This window comes from Chlorocebus sabaeus, chromosome 16 (genome assembly GCF_047675955.1).
Source record: "Chlorocebus sabaeus isolate Y175 chromosome 16, mChlSab1.0.hap1, whole genome shotgun sequence".
Lineage (NCBI taxonomy): Eukaryota > Metazoa > Chordata > Mammalia > Primates > Cercopithecidae > Chlorocebus > Chlorocebus sabaeus.
This window is the reverse complement of record NC_132919.1, coordinates 35,527,335-35,552,228: the sequence shown is the minus strand read 5'-3', so window position 1 is coordinate 35,552,228 and position 24,894 is coordinate 35,527,335. Positions and strand designations below refer to the sequence as shown.

At 37.2% G+C, this 24,894-nt stretch overlaps 1 protein-coding gene across 9 annotated transcripts in view; it reads right to left on the bottom strand.

Moving 5' to 3' along the window:
* Nucleotides 1-24,894, bottom strand: part of ACACA (acetyl-CoA carboxylase alpha) — a 332,440-nt gene that overhangs the window by 100,725 nt on the left and 206,821 nt on the right. For 8 of the 9 annotated variants that reach the window (XM_008011156.3, XM_037993719.2, XM_037993724.2 and 5 more), the window contains 9 exons: nucleotides 22,247-22,390; nucleotides 21,382-21,478; nucleotides 20,366-20,473; nucleotides 14,992-15,048; nucleotides 14,705-14,749; nucleotides 7,990-8,031; nucleotides 6,705-6,920; nucleotides 5,739-5,894; nucleotides 2,886-3,089 (listed from right to left, as the gene is read on the bottom strand). In XM_008011156.3, the coding sequence (XP_008009347.1) occupies nucleotides 2,886-3,089; nucleotides 5,739-5,894; nucleotides 6,705-6,920; nucleotides 7,990-8,031; nucleotides 14,705-14,749; nucleotides 14,992-15,048; nucleotides 20,366-20,473; nucleotides 21,382-21,478; nucleotides 22,247-22,390 (1,069 nt within the window). Of the gene's footprint in view, nucleotides 1-2,885; nucleotides 3,090-5,738; nucleotides 5,895-6,704; nucleotides 6,921-7,989; nucleotides 8,032-8,189; nucleotides 8,263-14,704; nucleotides 14,750-14,991; nucleotides 15,049-20,365; nucleotides 20,474-21,381; nucleotides 21,479-22,246; nucleotides 22,391-24,894 lie in introns of those variants that run through there. The other variant, XM_073004877.1, reaches the window with a different exon arrangement.

Here is a 24,894-nt window from a genome sequence, read left to right as displayed (position 1 = left end):
TGCCACCATGCCTGGCTTTTTTTTTTTTTTTTTTTTTTTTTTTGGTAGAGACAGGGTCTTGCCTTGTTGTGCTGGCTACTGTCGAATTCCTGGGCTCATGTGATCCTTCCACCTTGGACTCCCAAAGTGCTGGGATTACAGGCATGAGCCACCATGCCTGGCCCAAAGATGATTTTAAAATGTTATTTTTCCTTTTTTTTGGAAATGGATTCTTGCTGCATTGCCCAGGCTAGAGTGCAGTGGCATGATCTAGGCTCACTACAACCTCCGAACCCTGGGTTCAAGCAATTCTCCTGTCTAAGCCTCCTGAGTAGCTGGGACTACAGGCCCCTGCCACCATGTCCAGCTAATTTTTGTATTTTTAGTAGAGATGGGCTTTCACCTTGTTGGTCAGGCTGGTCTCAAACTCCTGACCTCAGGTGATCCACCCGCCTCGGCCTCCCAAAGTGCTGGGATTACAGGCATGAGTCACTGCACCCAGCCTAAAATGTTATTTTTCTCTTACATTGCACATTGGAAATCAATTCACTTATGCAATGGATTCCCCAAATCTCTTCTCCCCATTATGACTGCCTGACATCAGTGTTCATTACAGCCTATAGCACAAAGACTGTACAAGGAAAATGAAACAAAATAAAACTCAAGCCAATCAACCTTGTTCCTTATTGGCAGATAAATAAACGATGTGCTAGGGCAAGAGGCTGATATGTAATAGGAGTTCCTGAATACTCAACTATCTATGTTAGTTCCATTTTCTACTATAATGAACACAGTAACTAAAAACTGGTAAAGTATATGTTTTAGAAGTTCGTGAAAATATGTACACATTTTATATATCACACAACTTTCACCAGAAGCCATCAAAAAGATTTCAGAAAATAATTTCTGACCCATAGTCTGCTCCCTTAGAACCATGTACTTATGTATAATAGCACATATTTGCCACAGAGAAACAAATCATTTGTCTTCTTCCATTGTGATGTAAATTTCTTGAATACAGTTTGCTTTTTGTCTTTATATGCATAGTGCCTGACATACTATAAGTAGTCAATCAATATTAAATTAAAAAACAAATGAATGAATAATAGACATGGTTCTGTATTAAATTCATACAATGATTCATTAAAGAAAGGGAAAAACAGTTTGACAATAAGCACCATGTAGGCATTAGGAGCACCAGAACTGGGTTGGAGGCTGCTCCTTTTGTCAGTTTCCACCTCTAGCCACAGGCTCAAAAGTTAGTTTCCATGTGGCAGTGGCTCCTGAACTCTGTCAAGTGAAGAGCCTGTAGACCGCTTCCTTCAGGGCTTTTAAAATATGCAGGACGCTAGGTAAAAGGGGTTCTCCTTCAGGCTGAAGGTGGTTTGTTCATTCTTTCAGATGCTTATTGTGTGCTTATTTTGTACCATGTGTAATACTAAACCCCGATTGAAAGCATCTGTGCCTTTCATGTTCCTGTGTCACCATTAGCTAGCATGAGGGAAATCTCAGCGTTTCCTAATAAAGGAAAGGAAAAAAAAAAAGTAGTTATGAAGAACAAACATATTTATCAAAAACATTAAAATCTCAAGTGGCCATCTTACTTTTCACAAGAATAGACCTGCCTTGAAGCTATTGTAGAAGTTAATTAAAAACATCCCTACCCATCGAAAGCTTTGACTGAAAATGTCTTTAAAGTTGTACTAAAAAAACATCAAATACAGCAAAAAATATTGAATACTCTCTCTCTTGGTCACCACTCACGCTCTTGCGCACTCTCTCTCTGTGTTTTTAACTGCTGACTTCTCATAGGATAGATTTCTCTAGCCACCTCACTGGGAATCAAAGCACAAAATGAAAGGTCATTCTGACAACGGTCCAAACTGAGATTTTTAAAAATTCACCTTCAAAAGATTGAAAAATATATTTTCCTGACTCTATTCCTGGATTTAAAAGGATATAGATAAAAACAAGAGACACACAATCCCTCCCTGGCACCCAAAGCATGGAATAGACTGAAACTCTTGTTTATGTATACTGGAGCATGTTCATCTTTTAATCAGAAGAAATGCAATTCTTGAATTCAGGTCAAAGCCATAAAATAATATCCTAGCTCTTCAAAAATGTGAACAATGGTGAACCAACCTAATTTCAGTATCATAGTAATGAGCCCAAATATTTAGAATCCGACGTAGTAAAAAAGATTAAAAGGGAATTATCTGTTTCACAGAATTAGTGTACTGACTCACTTTCTATTTTTACATTCTCAACTTTCTTATCTGAAAATGGGTTTACATTTGCCACTTAGTTCTTGTATAATATATGACACCCTGAAATCTTTGAAGGAAAGGAAACAACATAATAGATAACACAATAAATACGATAAAAACAGAAACAGAACACAATAGATAAATATGATAGTCACTGATGATGGTAGGGCTCACGCCACTATACTATGTTGAAATTTTCCTTCTTTAACAAAGAAGTTGGCGACGTAATCCAACAATTCTCTTTTCCTCACTTGCCAATGAGTAGTTTAATTATGGTGAAAACAGAAAGGATGCATCTGACCAGAGATTAGATTGTTGAAATAACCCACGAGCCCGCTTAAAAAAAGAGCCCTAAACTGCAGAATAACCTCTGGAGTCAGGTTCACTTGGCATCTGTTAGTGCTCACCAATACACGACAAATGGTTAACGGTTTTATAACAGCCATGATAGAGAACATAGGCACATCTTAAAAGGCAGATGAAGTTTTTCAAATTCATACAATCATTTAATCTCTTGGGGATAACCCCACCAGGTGAACCAATGGGATTTGTGAGTTTGGGTCTTCTATAACAAGGACGAATGTCTTATCGGTAGGACCAAATCGAAACTCTGAGGAACCTGTTTGAGTATTGTACCTGTGCTGTCCTGGAGTCAGTCACTTCCTTGTATAGGCTGATATCCAAGTAATAGCCAGACTCGTTTGTCAGGAAGAGGCGGATGGGAATTGCTTTTCCAGTTGGCGTCAGGCGAATGTTGATTTTCAGTTCTGCCTGGAGGACGCGCAATTTCCACAGGCGACTTCCATACCGCATTACCATGCTCCGTACAGATTCCTCAATCTGACACAGACACATTACCAATCACAAAACTTAAATATCTTGTAACTAAGACCTGTTTCAGGTCTGCCCATATTTGAGATAGAAAGGCTAAAAAAAAAAAAGAGGTTGGTTTGTGGAGATGCACACCTTACAAAAAGTGGTCAGTTTCTCCCCAAATCTATTCTTTCTTGGAACAAGTCAGGGACAATTTCATGCTGGCCTGGCATTAGAGTGGTTTTCTCTGGATAACAACACCCAAATCTCTGCAACTCCTTACCCTTCCCCAATTATATTCATATTCTATATCAAAGATCTGCAATATCTAAAATTACAAGCCACGGGATTTAAGAGGAAGCCCCAAATAAGAATAAAATCTTGAGTTAAATAGCTATTAGGTAGCATTTATATGCATGGTAACTATGTTTCATTGCACTTACAGGACTTTAAATCAACATAGCAATTACCACCATGAGCTTTTTTCCATACAATTTTATTAAACTTTATAATATATGTCTCTTGGTAAATTGCACAAATTAAAGAAAGGCAATTTGTAGGTGGTGCTAGAACATTCTCTCTCAACAGAGCTCTGAAGCTTGGCCACTGCTAAGTCCATCTAGGATTTAAGAAGATGGGGCAGATGTTCCCACGTTTCCCTAAGTTTATACCAAGGCAGCTTAATGCTCTTAGTTTTTAGAGGTAGGACAGTTATTTTAACTAAATGGCCTCAGACATGATCTCTTGTTATTTACATACTAAAGCAAAACATTTTTTTCCCCAACATGGCTGCATAGAACATAATGCAGCTAGAACATGTTATTTGAAATTAATGTTTCCTTAAATGAAGTATCTTTCTAAAATGCTTCCTCAACTTCTTAGAAAACCTCAAGAATATCTTACATTCCCTTTCTCTTGTGGTTCTTTAGTAGAATGTGCCACCCTTGCAGTTTGTTTCTGCACCACAGAATTTTAAGTTAGAATGAATTTCAGGGAGTTAACCTCTCTATTATCACACTTAATTGCTAACCAAGAGATACTTATCCATTCTTTTCTTGAGGAAACAAAAGCCAATAATCTTTATGTACAGAAAATTGGCAGCTATCTATCATTAGAAAAGCAGAGTCAGTGTATATGGGTGGTTAGAATGAAAGCTGAGGCTGATCTGAAAAACTCAGAAAAAAGGTAAGCCAAATCTAAAAAAATACAGCTGTACAGTGTCCATGCCACATTTTAAGTCTCCCAGCTTATTAGTCCCAGAATGCTTAGGAGAAGTTTTGCTTAAACTAGATGATGCAATTTGAGTCAAAAGAGTAGCCCTGTTCTTGGCTTTCCTTACAGACAAAAGCAACCCATCATTAGCTTGGAATTTTGAAGGGAAAAAAGGTAGAAAACTACTTCTCAGATCTCAGATACTAAGTTCAAGAAGCAAAAGTCTACCAGGCATGATGACTTATGCCTGTAATCCCAACACTTTGGGAGTCTGAGGCAGGAGGATCACTTGAGGCCAGGAGTTCAAGACTAGCCTGGCCAACATAGCAAGACCCTGTCTCTATAAGAAAAAAAGGAAAAAAAAAAAAAAAGCAAGCAGCAGCAGCAGCAAAAATTCATGCCTACAGTTGATCTTGAAAAAGGGAGATACTAGTTCTCCTATCCAAATTCCACAGTATCATGATAGAAAGAGGTAGAAGGGGCCAGGCATGGTGGCTCATGCCTGTAATCTCAGCACTTTGGGAGGCTGAGGCAGGCGGATCACGTGAGGTCAGGAGTTGGAGACCAGCCTAACTAACATGGTGAAAACCCGTTTCTACTAAAAATACAAAAATTAGCCAGGCGTGGTGGCACACGCCTGTAGTCCCTGCTACTCAGGGAGGCTGAAGCATGAGAGTCTCTTGAACCTGGGAGGTGGAGGCTGCAGCGAGCTGAGATGGTACCACTGCTCCAGCCTGGGCGACAGAGCAAGACCCTGTCTCAAAAAAAAAAAAGAAAGAAAGAAAAGAAAGAAAGCATCAGAGGAAGCAGAAACAGAGAGCAGCTTGTCTTTATTACACCGGGGATAAAAGGTCAAGTACAAAATCACCTTGTTTTTCTTCCTTAAATTATATACAATGCATTTTAGAATAGACCCTCAGGGAAGAAAATATACATAATACATGTGAAATTCCTTATCAGCCAAATTCTTTCCCTGTGGAAAAACACTAGAGAGAGATAGGTTAGACACTTTGAGAAGGTGCATTATCTCACTAAGGCCACCAGGTAATTAATATTTAGTGCACAGAAGCAGTAATTTAGCCAAAATGCTTAGTAACAGTAAAATTAATAATTCCAGATGAGAAATAGTAGGGAATAATACAAAACAGGACCACTATTATAGCAAATATCATAAAACAGGTACCAACAAAAGAAAAGGTTTTCACGTTTTTGTACTGCTTATAAGTGACCAGCAAGCTAACACCATACCACCTTCAGCGTTGAGAACTGTTTTTTTAATGGCTATATCAAATTTTTGTCATTGTCCCAGAAACTCAATCTTATAAACATTCTATAAACTTTACAGATTAAGGGCTCAACAGCCTGAACAAGAGTACCTGTTTCCAAGTCCAAGTGAGATAAATATGAATGAACTTCTGTGCTTATGCTTGCTAGTGCTAGGAGAGAAGCTAAGGAGAAATGTACCTTTGATGGGTCCATGATAACCGTGGGCACAAAGTTGAGGAAGATGTGGTTACAGTCAGTGCGGACATTTGTATTGTTAAAAGCAACTTCCAACTCATCCATGGCTTCCAGGAGTAGCCGCTCCCCTTCATTTTGCAGATATTCAAAAGAAGCTTCCTACACAGGAAGAAAATAATCAACATTAGTGTATTTTAAAAGAGGCAATAAAGAAATGGCTATTATAATCACTTAAGTGGCAGTATGTCATGAATCATAAGGCATCTGATGAAGACACTATCTTTCTCCCTAGAGTCAGTCCAGTAACCACAGGGAGAAGGGGCAGGCAAGGGTCAGATAAAGAGTCCATGTCAGCCCTTTCTCCTTACTCTTAGTGTATCATTTCCTTCTAAGAGGTAGAAATGCTGGGCATCCCCATAGCTGTAAGTTCAATAGGATGATATTTCACATATGCCAAACAGAGCTATTTAGAAAGGAAAAGCTGAAGAAAGGGTACAGCTTTGGGATATAATAATAATGAACACATCAGGAAGTGCCTTGCTATATACAGACACTATCCATACCTCTAGACAGGTGTACAATGGGACTGCCTCTTTCCTAACTTATCTCCTTATGCTCTATCATCACCCAATTCTTCCTGTGATTTTTCTGTTTGTATGCTTTTTCTTTTCTTGAGTGCTATTATGCTTCTGCTACTAAGAAAAATCAAATTAAAGTGGAAAAAGAGCCTTCATTTTTTATTTTTTTTCAGATGCACTTTCTGCTTTGTACCAAAAAAAAAAGCCTTTATTATATGAAATATTCACTTTTGTAAACATTGAAAGAGAACAAGAACTTTGACTCAAAAAATGAAAACCTGATTTTTTTTTATGCTCTCTCTCAGCAGAAGCATAAAACCTGATTTTGAATCATACATATTACTCTGTTCCTTCCCTCAGGGATGACATCCCATTAAAGTACAGCACCCACCTTGGTGACCAGATCAGAATGCCTGATGATTGCACGAACAAAGAACCTGTAGTCTGTCACTTCTGTGCCCACTTCCACCTTGGCTGCCCCGAGATACAGGTGCATCTTGTGATTAGCACATGGAATGGCAGTGAGGTCAAAATTTCTCATCCGGTTCAGCTCTAACTGGAAAGCCAGAGCAGGCTCCAGATGACGATAGATACGATCCTCCTCAAACTGAGTACAAGAATCAGAGAAAAAACAGCTCACAAGAGGCAGTTACAACACTATACTATGAATGTGAATGTAAAAGAGATGCCTGAAAATAGAAACATAAGCTATGATGTGCTAATAAGCAACAAAAATGAACTATGTTCAAGGCTAATGCTATAGCTTACATAAGATTAGGCACTAAAGTACCTATTATATACGTACTTTATAGGATGATATTCCTAAACTTTCATCATTCATGCTTTTACAAGTAGTGATGATATGCATTAAAAACTAACCAAAAAACCTCAATTTCCTTAGAACTCCTGCAGCATTTAATGTCTTTATATAATTCATTTTTATATTAATTACAGACTGCTTCACATTAATATCTACTTCACATGCCAATATTTTGTGCTTACCCAACTAATCTAAAAGTTTTCTCACTTATGATAAGTACAAATGACATAATAAATACTCAACAAACAAACATCATACAATTTTTTAATTAAAGAGATATTTGGCTTTGGAACACTGTATCCATAGATATATAATTACCTATAAATGTTTTTTCAAAGTTGTACTAGTATATAACTTTACTGTATTTACTGTATATGTACTGTATGTTTCAGTGAAACTAAATTATTTCTCTGGAATACATGTCAATTGAGTGAATGGAGAGAGAGAGTCAAAAATATAAGCCGGTAACAGGAAGAAAGCAACATGGTCTGAAGTTTTGTATTTTAAAATTGAAAAACAAATGCACATAAACTAGAGTTGAGTATCAGTGAACTATTTGCAGATAACAAGAATGGTCCTTTAATATCACATCATTAGGATTATTCTGCAGAACAAGGATGATTTGGAAAGGTATCACCTTCATTGAGTAGCTCAATACCTTTGGTTGCGTCCTAAGTCAAACTCTTTCAGAAAGGAATCGGTTTTAGTTCTAAGACACATGTAAGGCAACAGGAAGCACAAGTTCAATAAGAGAAAAAAGAATGGCAAGAAGAACATATGGCAAAGATAAGTCACTCTTGGGCTTTTAAGAAAAAGTAATTTTTTTTTTTTAAATAGGAAAAAAACCAATCCTTACCTTATCCCTTGCTCGGAATGTAAAAAATTTAGGGAATTCTCTCTGTATTAAAGAAGAGGGAAAATGTGTCAGAAGTTCATAGACATGGCTCTTTGGAAACAAACATATAGTATAGAAACAGTTAAGCATTTAGAAGACAGTTTTCTAGAAAACATGCTTCTTACCTAAGCTTAGTCCAGGAAATATGAATGATCCGCTGCATAACCATCACTTTGACCCCATTTCCAAATTTGAGAATCACATTATAAACCTAATTTTAGTATCTACCTTCTCCTAGGGGGGAAAAAAATGTACATATTTTTTAAATCTCCCAAGTGAAAAAAAAAATTTTTTGCTGGGTATTGCTCTTGGCACAACCTGGCAAATAAAACCAATATACCCTTAAGCTGAGTTACTGGACTGATTTCCCAAGTTTCTCTTTAAGAAACTCTTAAAATGTAAACTAGTCAGACAGTATAGAGTGCTCAGTCCATGATTTTCACATCCCTTCTTAAGTCAATAATGTCAAGGGTTTAAATGATAACATTTGAAGATGAAGAAAAATATAAGATACTACCTTGGTCACTACCACTATATGTACAGGAAAGAATGAGGTGGAACTAGTGAACTTGTAATCATTAGGTCTTCCTGCTTTTTTGTAGGGCATTATACAAAACAAAAACAAAAACAAAAACAAAACCGATTTACTAGAACCTTATTAATTAACAAAGATGAATTCAATTAGCAGAGTTCATTAGTTTCTGAAATTTAACTTACTAACGCCAAATACCCCCGTTTCTCGGATGGGAAGCTCTACTGGCAGTGCTGAAATCAAGTCATTACTATTTGCCTCTATAGGAGGTTTCATTAGGCATCTTATCTTCTTCATTATGAGTGCAATATAATCAAACACTTATCAGTACAAGGCAGAGAGACTGGGACTAGCTGCCTACATATCCTCAATGAGCTTTAGGAACTGTGAAGGAAACATGGACTGAAAATCTGGTGGCAGGTATTCTCATGTGTTTTCCCATCTGATGCGCTCAGCAACCTCTACGGGTAGATATTGTGACCCTCATTTTACAGAAGCCTTGGCTCAAGTATATGCTCAGAATCACAGAGCTGGAAGATAAACTTGGGTCTCTCTAGTGCCAGAGCCCATGCCCTCTCACCTCTCAAGGGCAGAGTATTACCTTTCTCTTTTTATTATAATCTAAATCCCTCATTTAGAGGATTTCTCTTTGATGAGACAAAAACACAGAAATTAAGACTTTAAATTTAAAAAGGACAAAGCAAACAAAGCAAAACTCATGCTGTAAACCTGTGGTTCTTGAATTTCCTGAAAATTTCTTGAATACGTTCCATAAGTGTTATACCTCACTCTCACCTTAACTAAAGCTTGCACAACTAATAAATCTTTTTATCTTTTCCTTGGTATTTTAACTGTAAGACTGCATTTAAAAGGTTCCTAGGAGCTCATTTACCAACCTCAGGGAAATCCCTTTATAAAAGCCATTTTAAAGTGGATTTTACACAGGACTAAACTTCTCCTAATGAAGTTTTGTTCTAAATAATTCTCTGACCCCTCCTCCCTGCCATGAGAGTGAAGCACATGGGGATGACTTCAAGGTTAAGTAAGATGCATTCAGCTGAGGTGTCAGTAAATATCATGCTCATGGTTTTATATAACCTAGTTTTGGTTTTATTCTAGTGAGGTACAGCTTTCAGAGCATTACCTAAAAAGTAACACACGTCAAAAAAGGAAGAATGACAAAATCTTTCCATGGAACTCTCTGAAATAAAAGTCAAGGAAACTGATAATATGATATTTTAAGCACACACTTTTCTATTCCGCCTGAACTGTTATTAGCTAATTAATTAAAATGTTTAGGATGCCATTTAATTACGCACATTTGTAGTATCAAAACCATTTCCTTTCAAAAACAAAACAACAGTAATAAAAAAATGCTTTCTTTTCCACTAAACCATTAAGAAAATTTGTAGTAACTGAAAGGCATATAAAGCAGTTTGAATGGAAACGCCTTTAATACAAATAATGAAGAAACTGACTGATTCTTGGCAGAGGTGGGCAATGACTACCAATTAGAAAAACCACTTTCATTAAGGTTAGATAAGAAAAGGTGTCATGAGATCATATAAACAACCTTTTTTTTAAAAAAAAAACTTCTGAGTAAATTTGTAACTCCCCGGTAAAATCTTCAATTTAAGTATTAAACATTCAGAACAAGAGATGGCAAGAACCTCTATGCAATGGAAAAGTGGGACTACCAAGCAATTCTTCAGTGACTTGGAAGTCTGAAGACTGTTATAGAAAGTAACCTCTTTTGGCACTCAAAAACCACAGAATCACAGAAAACACAGAAAAGAAGAAATCTAAAAGTCTGATCCTATGGTTTTAGTAAATTCTTTTATCCTATCTCATCCTCATACTGCCAGTTTTTCCACTGAAAGCATTCATGCTTATTCCATCATCAATATATTTGCTTTCCAAGCATTCTACTAGTGTCATGGGCAAATATCATAATTGAATGTATACAAAGAAAAACCCTCTTAGTGTTCTGGTACCAAAAAACAAAAGAATGCAACGTTTCACAGGAAGAAATTATGCCCCTGCTGTGTTCTAATCAGCCAACCATCATCAAGACAATCAAAATAATTTGCCCAAATTAGCCAATCAAGACACCCTGCAAATCAGAGAATGTGAAAACCTGCAACAAAAAACATCATAGCTGATTATGATACTAATAATCGTGTTAAAAACCTAATGAGATGAAGAAATTGGGAGCTTGCTGGTGCAATTCTCTTTTACCTCAACATGCTGAGAACTAATTATATAGACTGTAATTACAACAAAAACCCAAATCAACCCTTCTGAAAACTAATAGTTGGTCCACTAACAAACAGAACTATCTTAAAAAAAAAAAAAAAAAAAGAACTACTAATTATGATAACTGCTCATGACAGTGAGCTCTTCCTTCAAGATCCAAATAATCCAAAACATTTCATTTTAAAGTGGGAATCCCACAACAGTCATTAAACAACAACTCTCTCAGGAGATTTGTAGACTTTTTTTTTTAATCTCATGAAATTTTACAAGAACAAAAGGTAACATTTTATTAACAGATATAAAACTGTTTGATTTAGAATCTTATCATGGTTTTAGGACCTAATGGGGATAAGAAGTCGTCCTGAAAATTTGTATTCCGATGTCCTTAGCCAAACTTTGCCAAAAAAAAAAAAAATATATGGAAAGCTTAAAAAAAAAAAAAAAAGGGCATAATATTATATCCCAATTAGACAGCACTTTCTGCTGAATCTTTTGGAATTCCAGACCTGAAATGTGAGTGAAACTGGGAGGGTGAGTTCATAAGTTTTAACTAACAGAAAACTGTGGAGCTGCAGTTTAGATAGCTGCAGAAATTCAAGAAGCCTCTTTTGCATTCAAGGCTTTGATCTTTTTCCTTTTTTCTTTTTTTTAACATCTTGTGCATTTTTTTCTTTTATTTTTTATTTTCAGATGAACACCATGATCTACTTTCTTTTTTCTTAACAAGAAGAATATATTTACAAAAAGAGACTTGTTTTTCCTCAAAGTTTCTGTTTAAATATCAATGTTAGAAAGTTCTTCAAGTTCCATTATGGGCACTTGATTTAATTAGATGGTTAGGGAAACAGAGTCAACTCCCAGCTTCCTTAACACTGGTGAAGACTGCTGTCACAGAAATAATCTCCAGGCAGGGTCAAGAGACTAGGGCAGCAACAGACATACCTGTGGGCAGCTATCTGGGACAATTGCAGTTAAACTACAAAGTATTTTAATGTTTATAGCAATCACTGGCATCCGAATCAGTACCTAACAATATACACAGCTCTCTAGGAACCTCTACTCTGGCCCTCATTTGTCTTGTTCTGGTTCTGAGGCAATCTGAAAGACCAACAACTATGTAACAGCACAGCTTGCTTTATTCCACTAACCAATGTGCTTGAATCAAACTTGGTAACCTTCCTCCTCTTCTTGCCCCTCAAGTGCAGATTCTCTCTTCCATTCAATAATACAGGGATTTCACAGCATAGGACAGGGGAGGCTGCATACATTACAGTGGATTACCAAGAAGCCAGAGAGATCAAGGGATTCATCTCTGACACTCCTAGAAAGCTTCCTCTTTTTCACAGTACACTAGCTATGGGGCAAGCACAGTCAGATGACATGACAGAGGCTAAGCATCCTTCATGAATGTCAAGCTACCATCAGCAAAAGAACTCACAGCAGCACCATGACAGTGACCCCTAGATTTGTACAGTTTCTGCCAAGGCTTCCTGGCTAGTGTAGATCCTGGATTGTATAGAAGATTCTAGATGGAGTTCAGTTTAATAGCTGCCCTTGCCCCTTGCAAAATCATTTATCATTTTTAAAGGAACTAACATAAAAACACCCCAACTCCTCTGCCACTCAATTCTTCAGAGCAAATCTAGTCCACAATTAAACCTTAATGTTCTCTCTGCTCTAAAGCAGCTTTTCCTACACTCATGACAAATCAAGTCACTTGATAATTTAACTGATTTCCCACTTGATGCCACTATAAATAGGAATCAGACAATGATTGTCAGGGAAGACCCCCTGCTGGCCTAATTTTCTAGCCGATTTTGCCTATACATGTCCCTATTAAACCTAAATCCAGAAATATCAGGACAGCAGAGAGAAAAATATGTTTTAAAGCTGTTAAATATACTCTTAATATTAGGGCATATTTATAACTATACACTATAGATTCAGAGATAAGTTTTTTTTATGTGTGTTACATATATGAGAAAATGTCAGTGAGAACTAATCACTTTGGTTTTTAAAAAATTTTAGTGGACAGTTTTAGTTGATCAGTGTATTTATTATAGAAACCAGTTAGTGTGCTATAGATGTGAAGACTCTATCAAATCCATTAGCAAAAAGGAAAGCAATTTTATAAATTTAGTGTTATTCCCTAGAAAATGCTGTTATTCTAAAGTCTGTGATAAAAAGCACAGTAACATTTAAGAACGTAGCACAATACTTTTCTAAAATCCAGAGCCTGGCTCTGGCATATCTACCTTAGTTCTGATCAGCATCTACTAGCTACAGTGTTTATTCATGGGTTTTCATATTCTATCCCCAAGTATCAATTTTATTCTCTAAGCTCCTGATTTTTCTTCCTAAAGCCCTAGGGTTCTTTTTAAGCTCCTCATACTTCTCCACTGACTCCGTTTCCTATCGAAAGTTATTGATTGATATATAGCTACACTCTGCTTGATTTCCTGACATCAATAACACAGGGGAGTCATGTAGTCCACAACATTTCCTAAAGCATTTCAGAAAATCTTAGCTTTCTTGTTTCTCTATAAACTAGACCAACAAGGTGAACTGTATGAAGGAAAACAAAATGTCAACTCCTAAAAACCTAATAAACAAAAAGGTAATAAAAGCAATCACACATAGGTCTTTGAGTTTACAAAGTCCTTTCAAATGCCATCTTCATTGTTACAAATAAGCAGGGCTTAACAACCAAATTATCTTAATTGCTAAAACCAAACCAAACAGGCCGGGCACAGTGACTCACGCCTGTAATCCCAGCACTTTGGGAGGCCGAGGCAGGCAGATCACCTGAGGTCAGGAGTTCAAGACCAGCCAGGCTAACACGGTGAAACCCCGTCTCTGCTAAAAATACAAAAATTAGCCAGATGTGGTAGCACACGCCTGTAATCCCAGCTACTTGGGAAGCTGAGGCAGGAGAATCACTTGAACCCGGGAGGTGGAGGTTGCAGTGAGCTGAGACTGCACCACTGCACTCCAGCCAGGGCAACTGAGCAAGATACCTTATCAAAAAAAAAAAAAAAAAAAAAAAAAAGACTTAGCTACATTAGAATCAATTTTTACGAAATATTTTGACTATAATCAGTCATTTTGAAAACGACATGTTGATTCCAAACTGGATTTCTGTCCTTACTGCTGTCACTGTACTGGGTATGATCATATGGGTATACCACAGTTCAGATGCCAGGCTATTAACTTAATTCTCTTTTTGATAAAAATTTTAATCTCATAAATATTAACAGTTAATTCAGTTAAATGGGAGAATAAGCAACAGAGTGTTTAATTTTTACTTATTTCCTGTTACTAGGATTAACATAAGACAAAAAATAGCAACTTGGCTCTATCAAGGCATTTTAAATAATAAATCATTGTTCTTTAGAATTGAGAATTCTCAATAAAGAAGCCAAGACTACAAAGTGCAACTGGCTGTTCTTGATTATGGATTCACTATGAGCATAGAAGAAATTACTAGTTAGCTTGTTTCTACCTTATTCATCTGGATAAATGCTTATGTTCATTCTTAACTATTTCTCAGAGATATATTGAGAATTCATTATAGGGTTAAGAAAAAAAAGAAAAAATCTTTAGCTGGAATACTTGATACAAGAATTTAAAAAATTTTTTTTAATTAATAGAGGACAGGGTCTCATTATGTTGCCCAGGCTCATTTCAAACTTGTGGGCTCAAGCAACTTTCCTGCCTCAGCCTCCCAAAGTGCTGGGATTACAGAGAACTGAATATTTACTATAATAATTTATAAAAGAAGAGGGACCAAATATCAGTCCAGCCCTTCTAACATATATTCTGTTTAAATAATCAGTGGCAAACAAATAAAACAGTAAGTAGTCTTTCATTATTGTTCATTTTACTTACATGAAATCTCCGATCCACCTCATAGTTGACCTGTTTTCTGAAATCCTTTCAAATAAAACACAGAGAGGAAGAAAAGAGCAGGAATTGGCAATCAGTAACAAAATCAAAAACAAGTTGAGTAAAAGATGATGAGTTAAACTAACGTTTTTTAAAAATTAAACTTATAGAAAAGTGGTTATTTCTCTGCATAAATTCTACTAGTAAGCATAAGATTGCAATCCCATTTTTTATTAAGTTGCAGCAGCAGTATAAGAAATATTAAAGAGGTACAATTCACATGTCAATACCTTTTGTGCAACCAGGAAAGTAAGGCGCCGGATCCCATGGTCAACCAGGGTAGCTTTCTAGGAGCAAAAACATGTAAAACAGAAAATAGATGAGATTTCCATTCATTCTAAATTTTATCTCATTCATTCCTCGTAAAGCTTTGATGGAGTTAAACATCCTTTTTGAATACCTTTATCTTAGCTTAGTACCTTCAAACTTGAAAGTGAACAAATTTCAACCTGGCTCCTAGGACTAAGTCTTATGAAATAAATTTTATATTGATTTGGACAAAACTGAAAGAGAACTTTGTGGAGAAGAAAGGGTCATATGAAGTCAATTAAATTACCTCAGAACTGATTTACATAAAGGCAGGCCACGACACAATTTCTGCTTATAGAAATCATACTGTTGGGCATGTATTCAAATGTAAACATTAATATTGATAAAGAAGCTAAATGAAATAAGGTAGAGAGAAAAGGACTTTCCATAAAACATAAATCACAGGTCCTAAACTGTTTAGATTGTAGATATTACCTACCGTCAGATACAGCATCCCTAGAATTCAACCTAACAAATTGTAACCTTTCAGTTTTGATACAACAGTCCCCCTTACCTTACATGAAGGCATTTTTTAAAAAGGTTCCTTTTAAAATTGTTAAAAGCAACATTTAATAGGCCTTTAAATTTAGGAATTATTCATATCTCCACTAGGCATAGGCAACTAGTATATCAGAAATCAACAGAAGGCTGGGTGTCTTGGCTCACACCTGTAATCCCAACACTTTGTTAGGCCAGTGGGGCAGATCACTTGAGCCAGGAGTTTGAGACCAGCCTGGCCAACATGGCAAAACCCTGTTTCTACTAAAAATAGAAAAAATGAGACAAGTATGGTGGCACGTTCCTGTAATCCCAACTACTTGAGAGAATGAGGCATTAGAATCGTTTGAACCAAGGAGGCAGAGGTTGCCGAGATTACGTCACTGTCCTCCAGCCTGGGATGCAGAGTGAGACTGCCTCAAAACAAAGAAATCAACAGACACCAGGAGTTTCAAGATGGCCACTTATATGAGTCTTGGGCCTCCGGACCTAAGCCTTCCCCTTCCCTATACTGTTCACTTGCTTCAAAAGGCAGGGACAAAGAAACAAATTAATGAATTAAGTAAAATACATGGGTTTAGAGGTCCCTAACAAAGAGGGATTATAACAACAAGTAGAAAAGCAACCCCACCAGTTGAATGACCTGAGAAAACATATGAATAGTACAAATAGAAAACTAATGTGGACTTTCACAGCCTACATCCAGACTTTAGTTTGACCACATTTCTTGCTATAACTCTAACCAAGAGATATGTTTATATGCCAATTCTTAACATTCATGATATTATATTTTTTAATTCAAATTGTCTTCCCCTTATAAGGAAGCACATTCTTGGGTTACTTCTTCCAATTTCTTCAATTCTGCGATGGCATTGCTGAGTAATAAAATAATTTTATTAACAGCATAAACAAAAGATAACTGGAAAAATTAATTTTCTATAAGCAAATAATAAAATAATAAATTATCAGGCCAAATATAAATAGATTTTGGTTTAACTGCTTTAAAAAATTATTTGTACTGCCATCATACTCCTTGCTGTAAATAACCAAGTATTGACACTACAATATGAAAAAAATGTGTCAAAAGAAAGGGGGGGTTTCTCAGTGTGGCCAGGAACAGAAATACTTCTTCTGACATCAACAAAGATTCCACTACAGTCAAGTCCTTCAAAGACAAGCATCAATAGCTATGTTCTGGCAAGGGAAGAAAATAACTTTAATAATGCCATGATTTAAAATCAAAATTGTTATTGCTTTTAAAATTCCACAAGTGGCTGACAATAACAGCAGAGCAACAGGATTCTGATTACATTGTAATAATGCGGGTCTCACAGCAAGTCCACAGCTATTACCCAGCGATTAGGCGTCAGCACCTGGAGAAACTCCATTTACACTGACTGCTTCAATCTCCTCCACAAGTCATTTACAAATATATGATCCTAATTTCTATGAGAGAAAAAAAGACATGCTGGGACTAGAAGATTATTTGGACAATTTGGATCAACCTATTTGATAGTTTAATGTGTGCTTTAAAAAAAAAAAACTTTTTTTAAACTGCTAGGAGCATGATCATGAAGTGAAAAACAAAACTAGTTGCCACTTCATCTTTTTTTTTTTCTTAAATTGCTTTTCTTTCCTTTTCTTTCTTATATATATAAATATATATATACACACACACACATATATTTTAACAAGGAGATGAAAATGCCAAATGTCCCTGGATAAGTACAGTACCTGATGCAGTAAATAGCTTCTCTATGCTTAAAGTGTCAACACAGTCTACCCTTACCATTCTAAATAGCGTTAGGCAAAGACATTGGATTTCTCTGTGCCTTAGTTTCCACATCTAGTCAAGGAAAAGGGTAATTTCTTATTTCTCATTAATGTTACAAACATATGTAGTAAATATGAAGAAAATACTTTTTTTTTTTTTTTAATTGAGACAGAGTCTCGCCGTGTCACCAGGCTGGAGTGCAGTGGTGCAATCTTGGCTCACAGCAAGCTCTGCCCCCAGGTTCAAGTGATTCTCTTGCCTCAGCCTCCCGAGTACTGGGACTACAGGCACTCGCCACCATGCCTGGCTAATTTTTGTATTTTTACTAGAGATGGGGTTTCACCGTATTGGCCAGGCTGGTCTTGAACTCCTGACCTTGTGATCCACCCACCTCAGCCTCCCAAAGTGCTGGGATTACAGGCATGAGCCACTACGCCTGGCTGAAAATGTCTTTGTAGATCAACATGTGCTGATAAATATGACACTTAGATTTGAAGGCAACAACAAATGGCAAGTTGTAGTCAAATTATGGAAAAATACTCAAACATGGGCAACTAGTGCCTCAAAACCTAGAAAGATACTTTCATAGATTATTTCATGAAGCAGCAGCAGCAGCCACATATAACATTAAGACTCTTCCAGGTCGGGCGCAGTGGCTCACGCCTGTAATCCCAGCACTTTGCAAGGCCGAGGCAGGCAGATCACCTGAGGTCGGGAGTTCGAGAATAGCCTGATCAACATGCAGAAACCCCATCTCTACTAAAATACAAAAATTAGCTGGGTGTGGTGGCACATGTCTATAATCCCAGTTACTCGGGAGGCTGAGACAGGAGAATCACTTGAACCCAGGAGGCGGGGGTTGCTGTGAGCTGAGGTCACACCATTGCACTCCAGCCTGGGCAACAAAAGTGAAATTCCATCTAAAAAAAAAAGACTCTTCCAGCAAAGATTACCTTGATCACTGGGTTTAGGTTAATTTTATGTGGTCACTGGTCAAGGGTAAGAAGGAAGGAAAATTTCTGTCTATAGAAAAAGCCCCAGGCATGTCCCCTACTTTCACGTCTCTGGAAGCACCTTTTCCTCCTATTGGCCACTGCAATCCCACAGTTAGTTTAAGTGCCACGACAGTATCATGGAATAAGTACTAAGACTTATAGTCATAACAAATTTACCTAGATATCTACCATTAGCATTACATGATGTGAATGCCAATGGTACGAATTGTCTACACCACTGAATTAAATTTTGAAAACATCTACTGAGTTCTTTCTCTGTAACAAGACCATGGGTTAAGTGCTGTCCACTCCAAGAGAACACATGGGTCTTGCCATCAAGGGCAGTTTAAGATGACACTTTGCCATCTATCACATATCATAATGAAATATAACTGTAGATTATTGTTTTAAGCATGCCTATCCTGTCCCCTCAACTAGACTATAAGCATCTTCAGGGCGAAGAAGGTATTACTTACTCTTACCTAGATCTGTGCCCCCTACATCTGGCATCAAATCCTTAAGTTCTAATATTTGCTCTATCACCTTCCAGCTGGTGACCTAGGGATTTTCATTTCTTTGAGCTCCAGCTTTTGCCCATGTGTACAACTGGAATAATTCCTGACTTATCTAACCCCATGGAATTGTGGTAAGATGCAAATAAAAAATTTAGGTAGAATTTTTTTTTATAAATAAAAGGCATTATTATTGCTATGTTGCCAAGGCTAGTCTCGAACTTCTGGACTCAAGCGGTCTTCCTCTCTCAGCCTCCCAAAGTGCTGAGATTACAGGTGTGAGCCACCGTGCCTGGCCGGCATTATTATTGCTAATAAATGTATGCTGACCAATTAGGAATTCAAAGGAAGAACATACATTTTAGTTAGGGCTACTCAGAAGTCCTCATTGAAGAGGTGAAATTTGGGACAGTTCTTAAGACAAGCGGGATTTAGAAAGAAAGGTGAAAGAAAACTTTCTAGGTAAGAGGAAGTCAAAGAAGTATAGTAAATGAGGCACATTAGACAATGAACAAAGGTCTTTTCACAAAATAGCAAAGGCTACATGTTAGTCTCTCAATAGGCTGATGATGTTGAAGCTAAAGTTAAGGAGGTATTCGGAAGGTCAAAGAGAATCACTGTTAAGTGGGAAAATAACAAGGTCAGAGCACATTTGGGACATTTAATTTTGTGATGGTGAGCAGAATGGAAACTCTTTGGAGGGAGAAAGTGAAGGAAGATAAGTAGATCAAAAGTAACCCTGCTGCGGTGTCTCAGGTGTAAGATAGCAAGGGTTTGAATTAGAGATGGCAGTGGGAATTTAAAAACTGGAAAGAAGAAAAAGAGAAAGGGTAAAAAAGACTGCAAAGAAAAACTAGCAGACCTTGGTGACTGACCAGATACAAATAAATATGTACAGATTGTGGGTAGAAGGGTAGAAAGAAGGAATGTCAAGGATAAAGTCAATGACTTCTGAATGATTGGGAGTAAAAGGTATGGTGAGTTGTGAGGTTTTTTGTTTTGTTTTATGAGGGGATTGGAAAGGAATGAGAAGAGGTGAAGGACAATGATGGAAAATGACATTTAGACTATGGAGTTTGATGTCAACAGGAGATATCCAAGTGACATAAAATTGAAAGGAGGGTAGGTGTATAACTGATATTTTCAAAGGAGGGGAGGGGAAGACACAGAAGGGACCTGAGGGGAGTTTGGGCTTAGACATGTGGAAAGTCACCAAAGGAAAATACTTAGTAAGTGATTCGAAGTTCAAGACTGGAGCTCTGGGAAAGATTTAGCAACATAACTTCCCTTAAAAACATTTTAAATATTTGAGGTCTATATCTGTTGACACACAAAGATATTCATGATATATTTTTAAGTTACTTTGGGATTTTATCCCTAAAGGCAGAACTAGCCATAGTTCTGAGAGTTATGATAAAAGACATAGCCATAAACTAGCAAGTGATAAAAGGATAGCTATGATACACAGTCAGTAGGACAGGGGCCATCACGAGCTTCCACCCAATCAAGAACTTACATTTTGCTGGGTAAATTCTCTGAACATAGCTGCCAGCCTGTCATCCTCAATATCACAGTCAGTCTTGATAGCCACATTGAGAATGTGAATTGGTTCATCCCTGGGAACCTGTAACTCAAGAATACAAGCCAAAGAAATTATGAGGCTGGCCAATACAGATGCAGGTAGAAGTTATAATATTTGGTAGAATACCCGAAAAACAGATACACCCCACAGAATATTTTGGTTTGCCCAGCAGTAGGAATGAGCAAATTGAAACCACTGTCCAACAGCCACAGAGAGATTAAATAAAGTAAAGCATGTAACTTTTAAAAGATAAGGCAGCAGAGGCATTAGCAACAGGTGGCCCAAACTTTACTTGGTATGAAGTTGAAGATCACTATGTCTCACCTTTTTTACTAGTAAAATGGGGGTGAAACTATTTGCCACATCTCTTCACAGAATGTGAAGGAAAATGAGTGAAATAAGCCATCTGGACATATTCCCACATAATATATTTCCTTATAATTTATCAAACAATGGAAGTATCAAATCATGAAAAAATAACATCATAGAGGAAGAATAATTTATCTACTGATAAGTAAAAAGAAATGATTTAATAAAAAGACAAAGTTTTAAACAAAATGCCTATTTTTTTCCTGTAATCTAAAGTCCTCCATTCTCTGAGGACTATGATTGCACCATTAAGCAAAAATATAAGCCATGGCTAAATAAGAATTCCAGCAACCAAAGCCCAAATCCTTAAAACAACATTCAGAGATTCAGAGGCAGCTGCAATGGACATAGCTGAGCCCATTCTATACTATGGACTCCAAAATTAATATAGTTTTTTTTAAAGTTAGGATTTATATTCCACCTGTTTCCAGAAAATACTTTGGTGAGTACAAAATTAAATACTATAAAGTGGGGTAAAATGATGAATTCTTTCCAATAATAGTTCAAAGTCAGAAAGATAGTATACAGTACAAGTCCCATGTCTGAGGGAACAAAGCAGTCTCCCAAAAGGGACATTATACCTTATCTTCATCATAAAGAGACGTGTGACCTGCCTCAGGGAATGTGGGACTCTGGGGTGGGGAGTCAGAGAAGCAGCTCATCACTTCATCAAAGATCCTAAAAAATACAAGAGAAACACCCACCATGAAACCCAAGTGGCAGGAAACTAACACTACCATTGCCAGCTGAGTCTAAAAGAATAATCTATCTTAGCCTGGGCTCAATAGTTAACTGAATAGAATCACCAGTGGCTAGAGGTGACATGCAAAATTTCACCAAGTGGCAGAAATTAGGAGGATGGATTGTTTAAACTTTAATAAACCATATATATTTTTTCTTTTTTAGAAAGAATGATCTAAAGCTTGTTTTGTTTTCCTCATATGTAAGATATGAGCACTGCTGTCATCATCAGTCTTAAAGTAACAGAAAGTGCCTGGAACTGGAGTAGTGACAGTCCAATGTAATTACCCCTCCCCCTAGGGTAATGCATCAGTATACATCAAGAGATAGATGCTGAATGCATTTCATCAAAAGATGTATCGTCTCTTGTGGGGCTCACTCTAGTGTTATGTTTAATTTCTCCTGACATTTCACTCATCACAGAGCAGACAGCTTCTTCTGTTAGCTCCTCAGGAAAAGATGGTTTTCGTTTGTTTCTTTTTTTCTGACCAGGCTCATACTACAAGTAGAGGCTTGTAGAAACTGAACGAGAGGTAGAAATGCAAGGATATATACCTCTCTGAGAGCATATACAGCAAGGGTTACATCTTTTTAGCTGGCTCATGGCTATTCGGGAGACCTTTATTCATTTTGCAGAAAGCTGAGACCCCAAAACACAGATGTCCATAGCTCCCCTTGTATAGACATAGTTCCACAATGTCTTACCTGACAAAATCTTCGAAAGTCCGAAAAGAGACCATTCCGCCCATCCGCTGACAAGGTGGAGTGAATGAGTTGTCCAACAGCACATCGCTGACACTAGCTACATGGGTCATGCCATAGTGGTTGAGGTTGGAGGAGAAGGACATTCTAAATGGTAATTCAATCACGTTCATTAGACAAGGAGGGTAGGAGCAAGGACTGGGAAAGTAACAGTAGGGAAAAGGAACTAGGACAAAACACTGAAGTAGGGTCAGGTTGCAGAGCAGATTTGGTTTTTTTACCCACTACAGATAAGGTTGTTTTGCTGGATTCATGTTAACCCTTTCTTTTGAATTTCCCCATATAAACTATATTTTCATCACTCCAAAATTTCTTCAAATAAAAAGCTAAGGACTGTTAGGAATTTCCAGGCAGTTTTAATACAATTACATTGTAAGATGTCCAATGAATGAATAGCACATAGGGGTTAAAAACCATCCTGCATCTTCCCCCTCCCTAAAGCATTCCCTCCTTTAAAAGGAAGTAAGCAAGCCAAGTGTGCTGTAACTATGCAATGCTTAAGGCATTTTGTTTTCTAGGAACTGTAATAGAGTAAGTATTCACAGATATATAAAGAGATAGGTAGATATATGTATGTAAAACAACAATTATAATTAAGTCATCTGGAATGGTTTAGTAAATAATTATATAAAACATTAGGGTACAGAAACAGGTCACAGTCTATAAAAGGAAATTTACTGAGGAATTTACTTTTTCCTTTAATGGGTTGGTAGGGATAGTTACTGGGGTTACAGTTCTCCCTTTTTGAAAAGAGAGACATTTTTCAACCCCAAATTGCACGTTTTTCTTTTCATAGTTAAGCACTTCTATATCAAAACCAAAAAAATCTCCTTTGAAAGCCCTTAATAATTTCCAGCAACATACAAAAGGGCAGAGCATGGGTCTCAAAGTATGTGTAAGCATGACAAACAGCTGCTAAACAGAGATGCTTGAAGAGAACTGAACTGATTTGTTCAATCTAAAAACAATGAATCTCTATATTTCTTGTGCACCTTAACAGTACGTACTGATAAATAATACTGTAAAGTGTTTCTGAATGCTCAATCAGGACAGCCTGTTAGGAAGGACCAAGCTAAAGGATGCCTCCAAGACTTGCCTGACATGTTACCAGCATACTGATCTGAAGCAAGTTCAGGGCAAGGCAATGGCACTTGAATTTGGAGAACTGCCCCAAATATCTCCTTGAAGTACACCACCTGCAGTGTTGCAGGGGAAAGAGAGACGACAACGTGGACTTGATATCTGGGTACATACTATACCCTATCGCAAATCATAATTATAAGGCAATGGAATTCTTTATAGGATGGGAGTGCTGCTCACACAGACTATAGAGACTGACACTCCAGGTTTTTATTCCTTTGGTGAGTGATGACTATGGAAAAGGTACATCATTTTTGACAGTACTCAGGAGTAGAAGGCAAAGTGGGAGAGGAAACCATTGATACCATGAATGAAACAAACAAATGAAACACACATCAAGCAAGTCTTAAACATGGTGCTCACTAGAAACTGGGATTCAGTGTTGTATTACCACAGAAGTGCTATCATCCTCCTCTTTTCTAGGATCACCAGATATATTTACTAAAAGAGCAAGTTTGTGAGGCATTGTATCTTTTCTACCTGCTTGGCATTAGACAGGAAAGATAAAAGGGTTCTAGACCACATTTAAAGGGAACACCCTCTGAAGAAGCTATGTTTGTGGCAACCATGGGGTTAAGTAGCTTTTTCACTCAACTGAACCCCACGGGAAATATCGACTATTCAGTTTCCCCTCACTGCTATGCTTGTGAACCAGGGCGGCTAAGGGCAGGCAGGAATGAGCCAAGCCCACTCACCAAGGGAAGATTACAAGACCAATTAAAAGCATTCCCTTTCCTCTCCACATCCAAACTGGGATCTAAAAGCTATGATTAGTTTTGATTACTTAATATTTTAAAGGGAGAGGGACAAAATAAATGCAAATCTATATTTCCACATGTAGCTGATTATCTGCAAAGACCGTGCCATCAACTTACTATTGCTTTTGCATTTTGTGGATTCAATTCCAATCAGAATTGCTATCCTCTCAAACTTGCATTGTGTTGCCTTGCTTGGTTCAAGAGACAGGAGAAACCCAAAATACTAAAATATCACTTATGTTATATTAGCCTAGAAACCTCTACACATCAAAATTTAAATATACTTTTCCAATGTTAATCTTATTATTAGGTCTGAAATAAAAACTGACTATCATTCTAACACTTTAACACTTTAGAAAATTAACTAACAAACTGATGAAACATGCGATCAGCTATTTCTGGATCTGCACTCCTCTAAAAGGAGAAGCAAATTAGAGAAACTAAAAATTGTAAAAATTGTGAATAATTTGCCAGGATAGGAGTAACCTTAAGGGTTTCTCCTCTGAAAGCCCCAAACTACACAGAGAACTTAGCAAAAGAAGATGCTGCTAGCAAGGCTGAACATAAGGCAGACAGACCCCCTACCATATACAGCTAGATAGGAGTTTCTCCATACTGAGGCTTTTCAAGTAGTGCTTTTGGAACAGCTGAAGAAAAGCTGAAGACATGTTTTCCAAACAGAAAGAATAATTT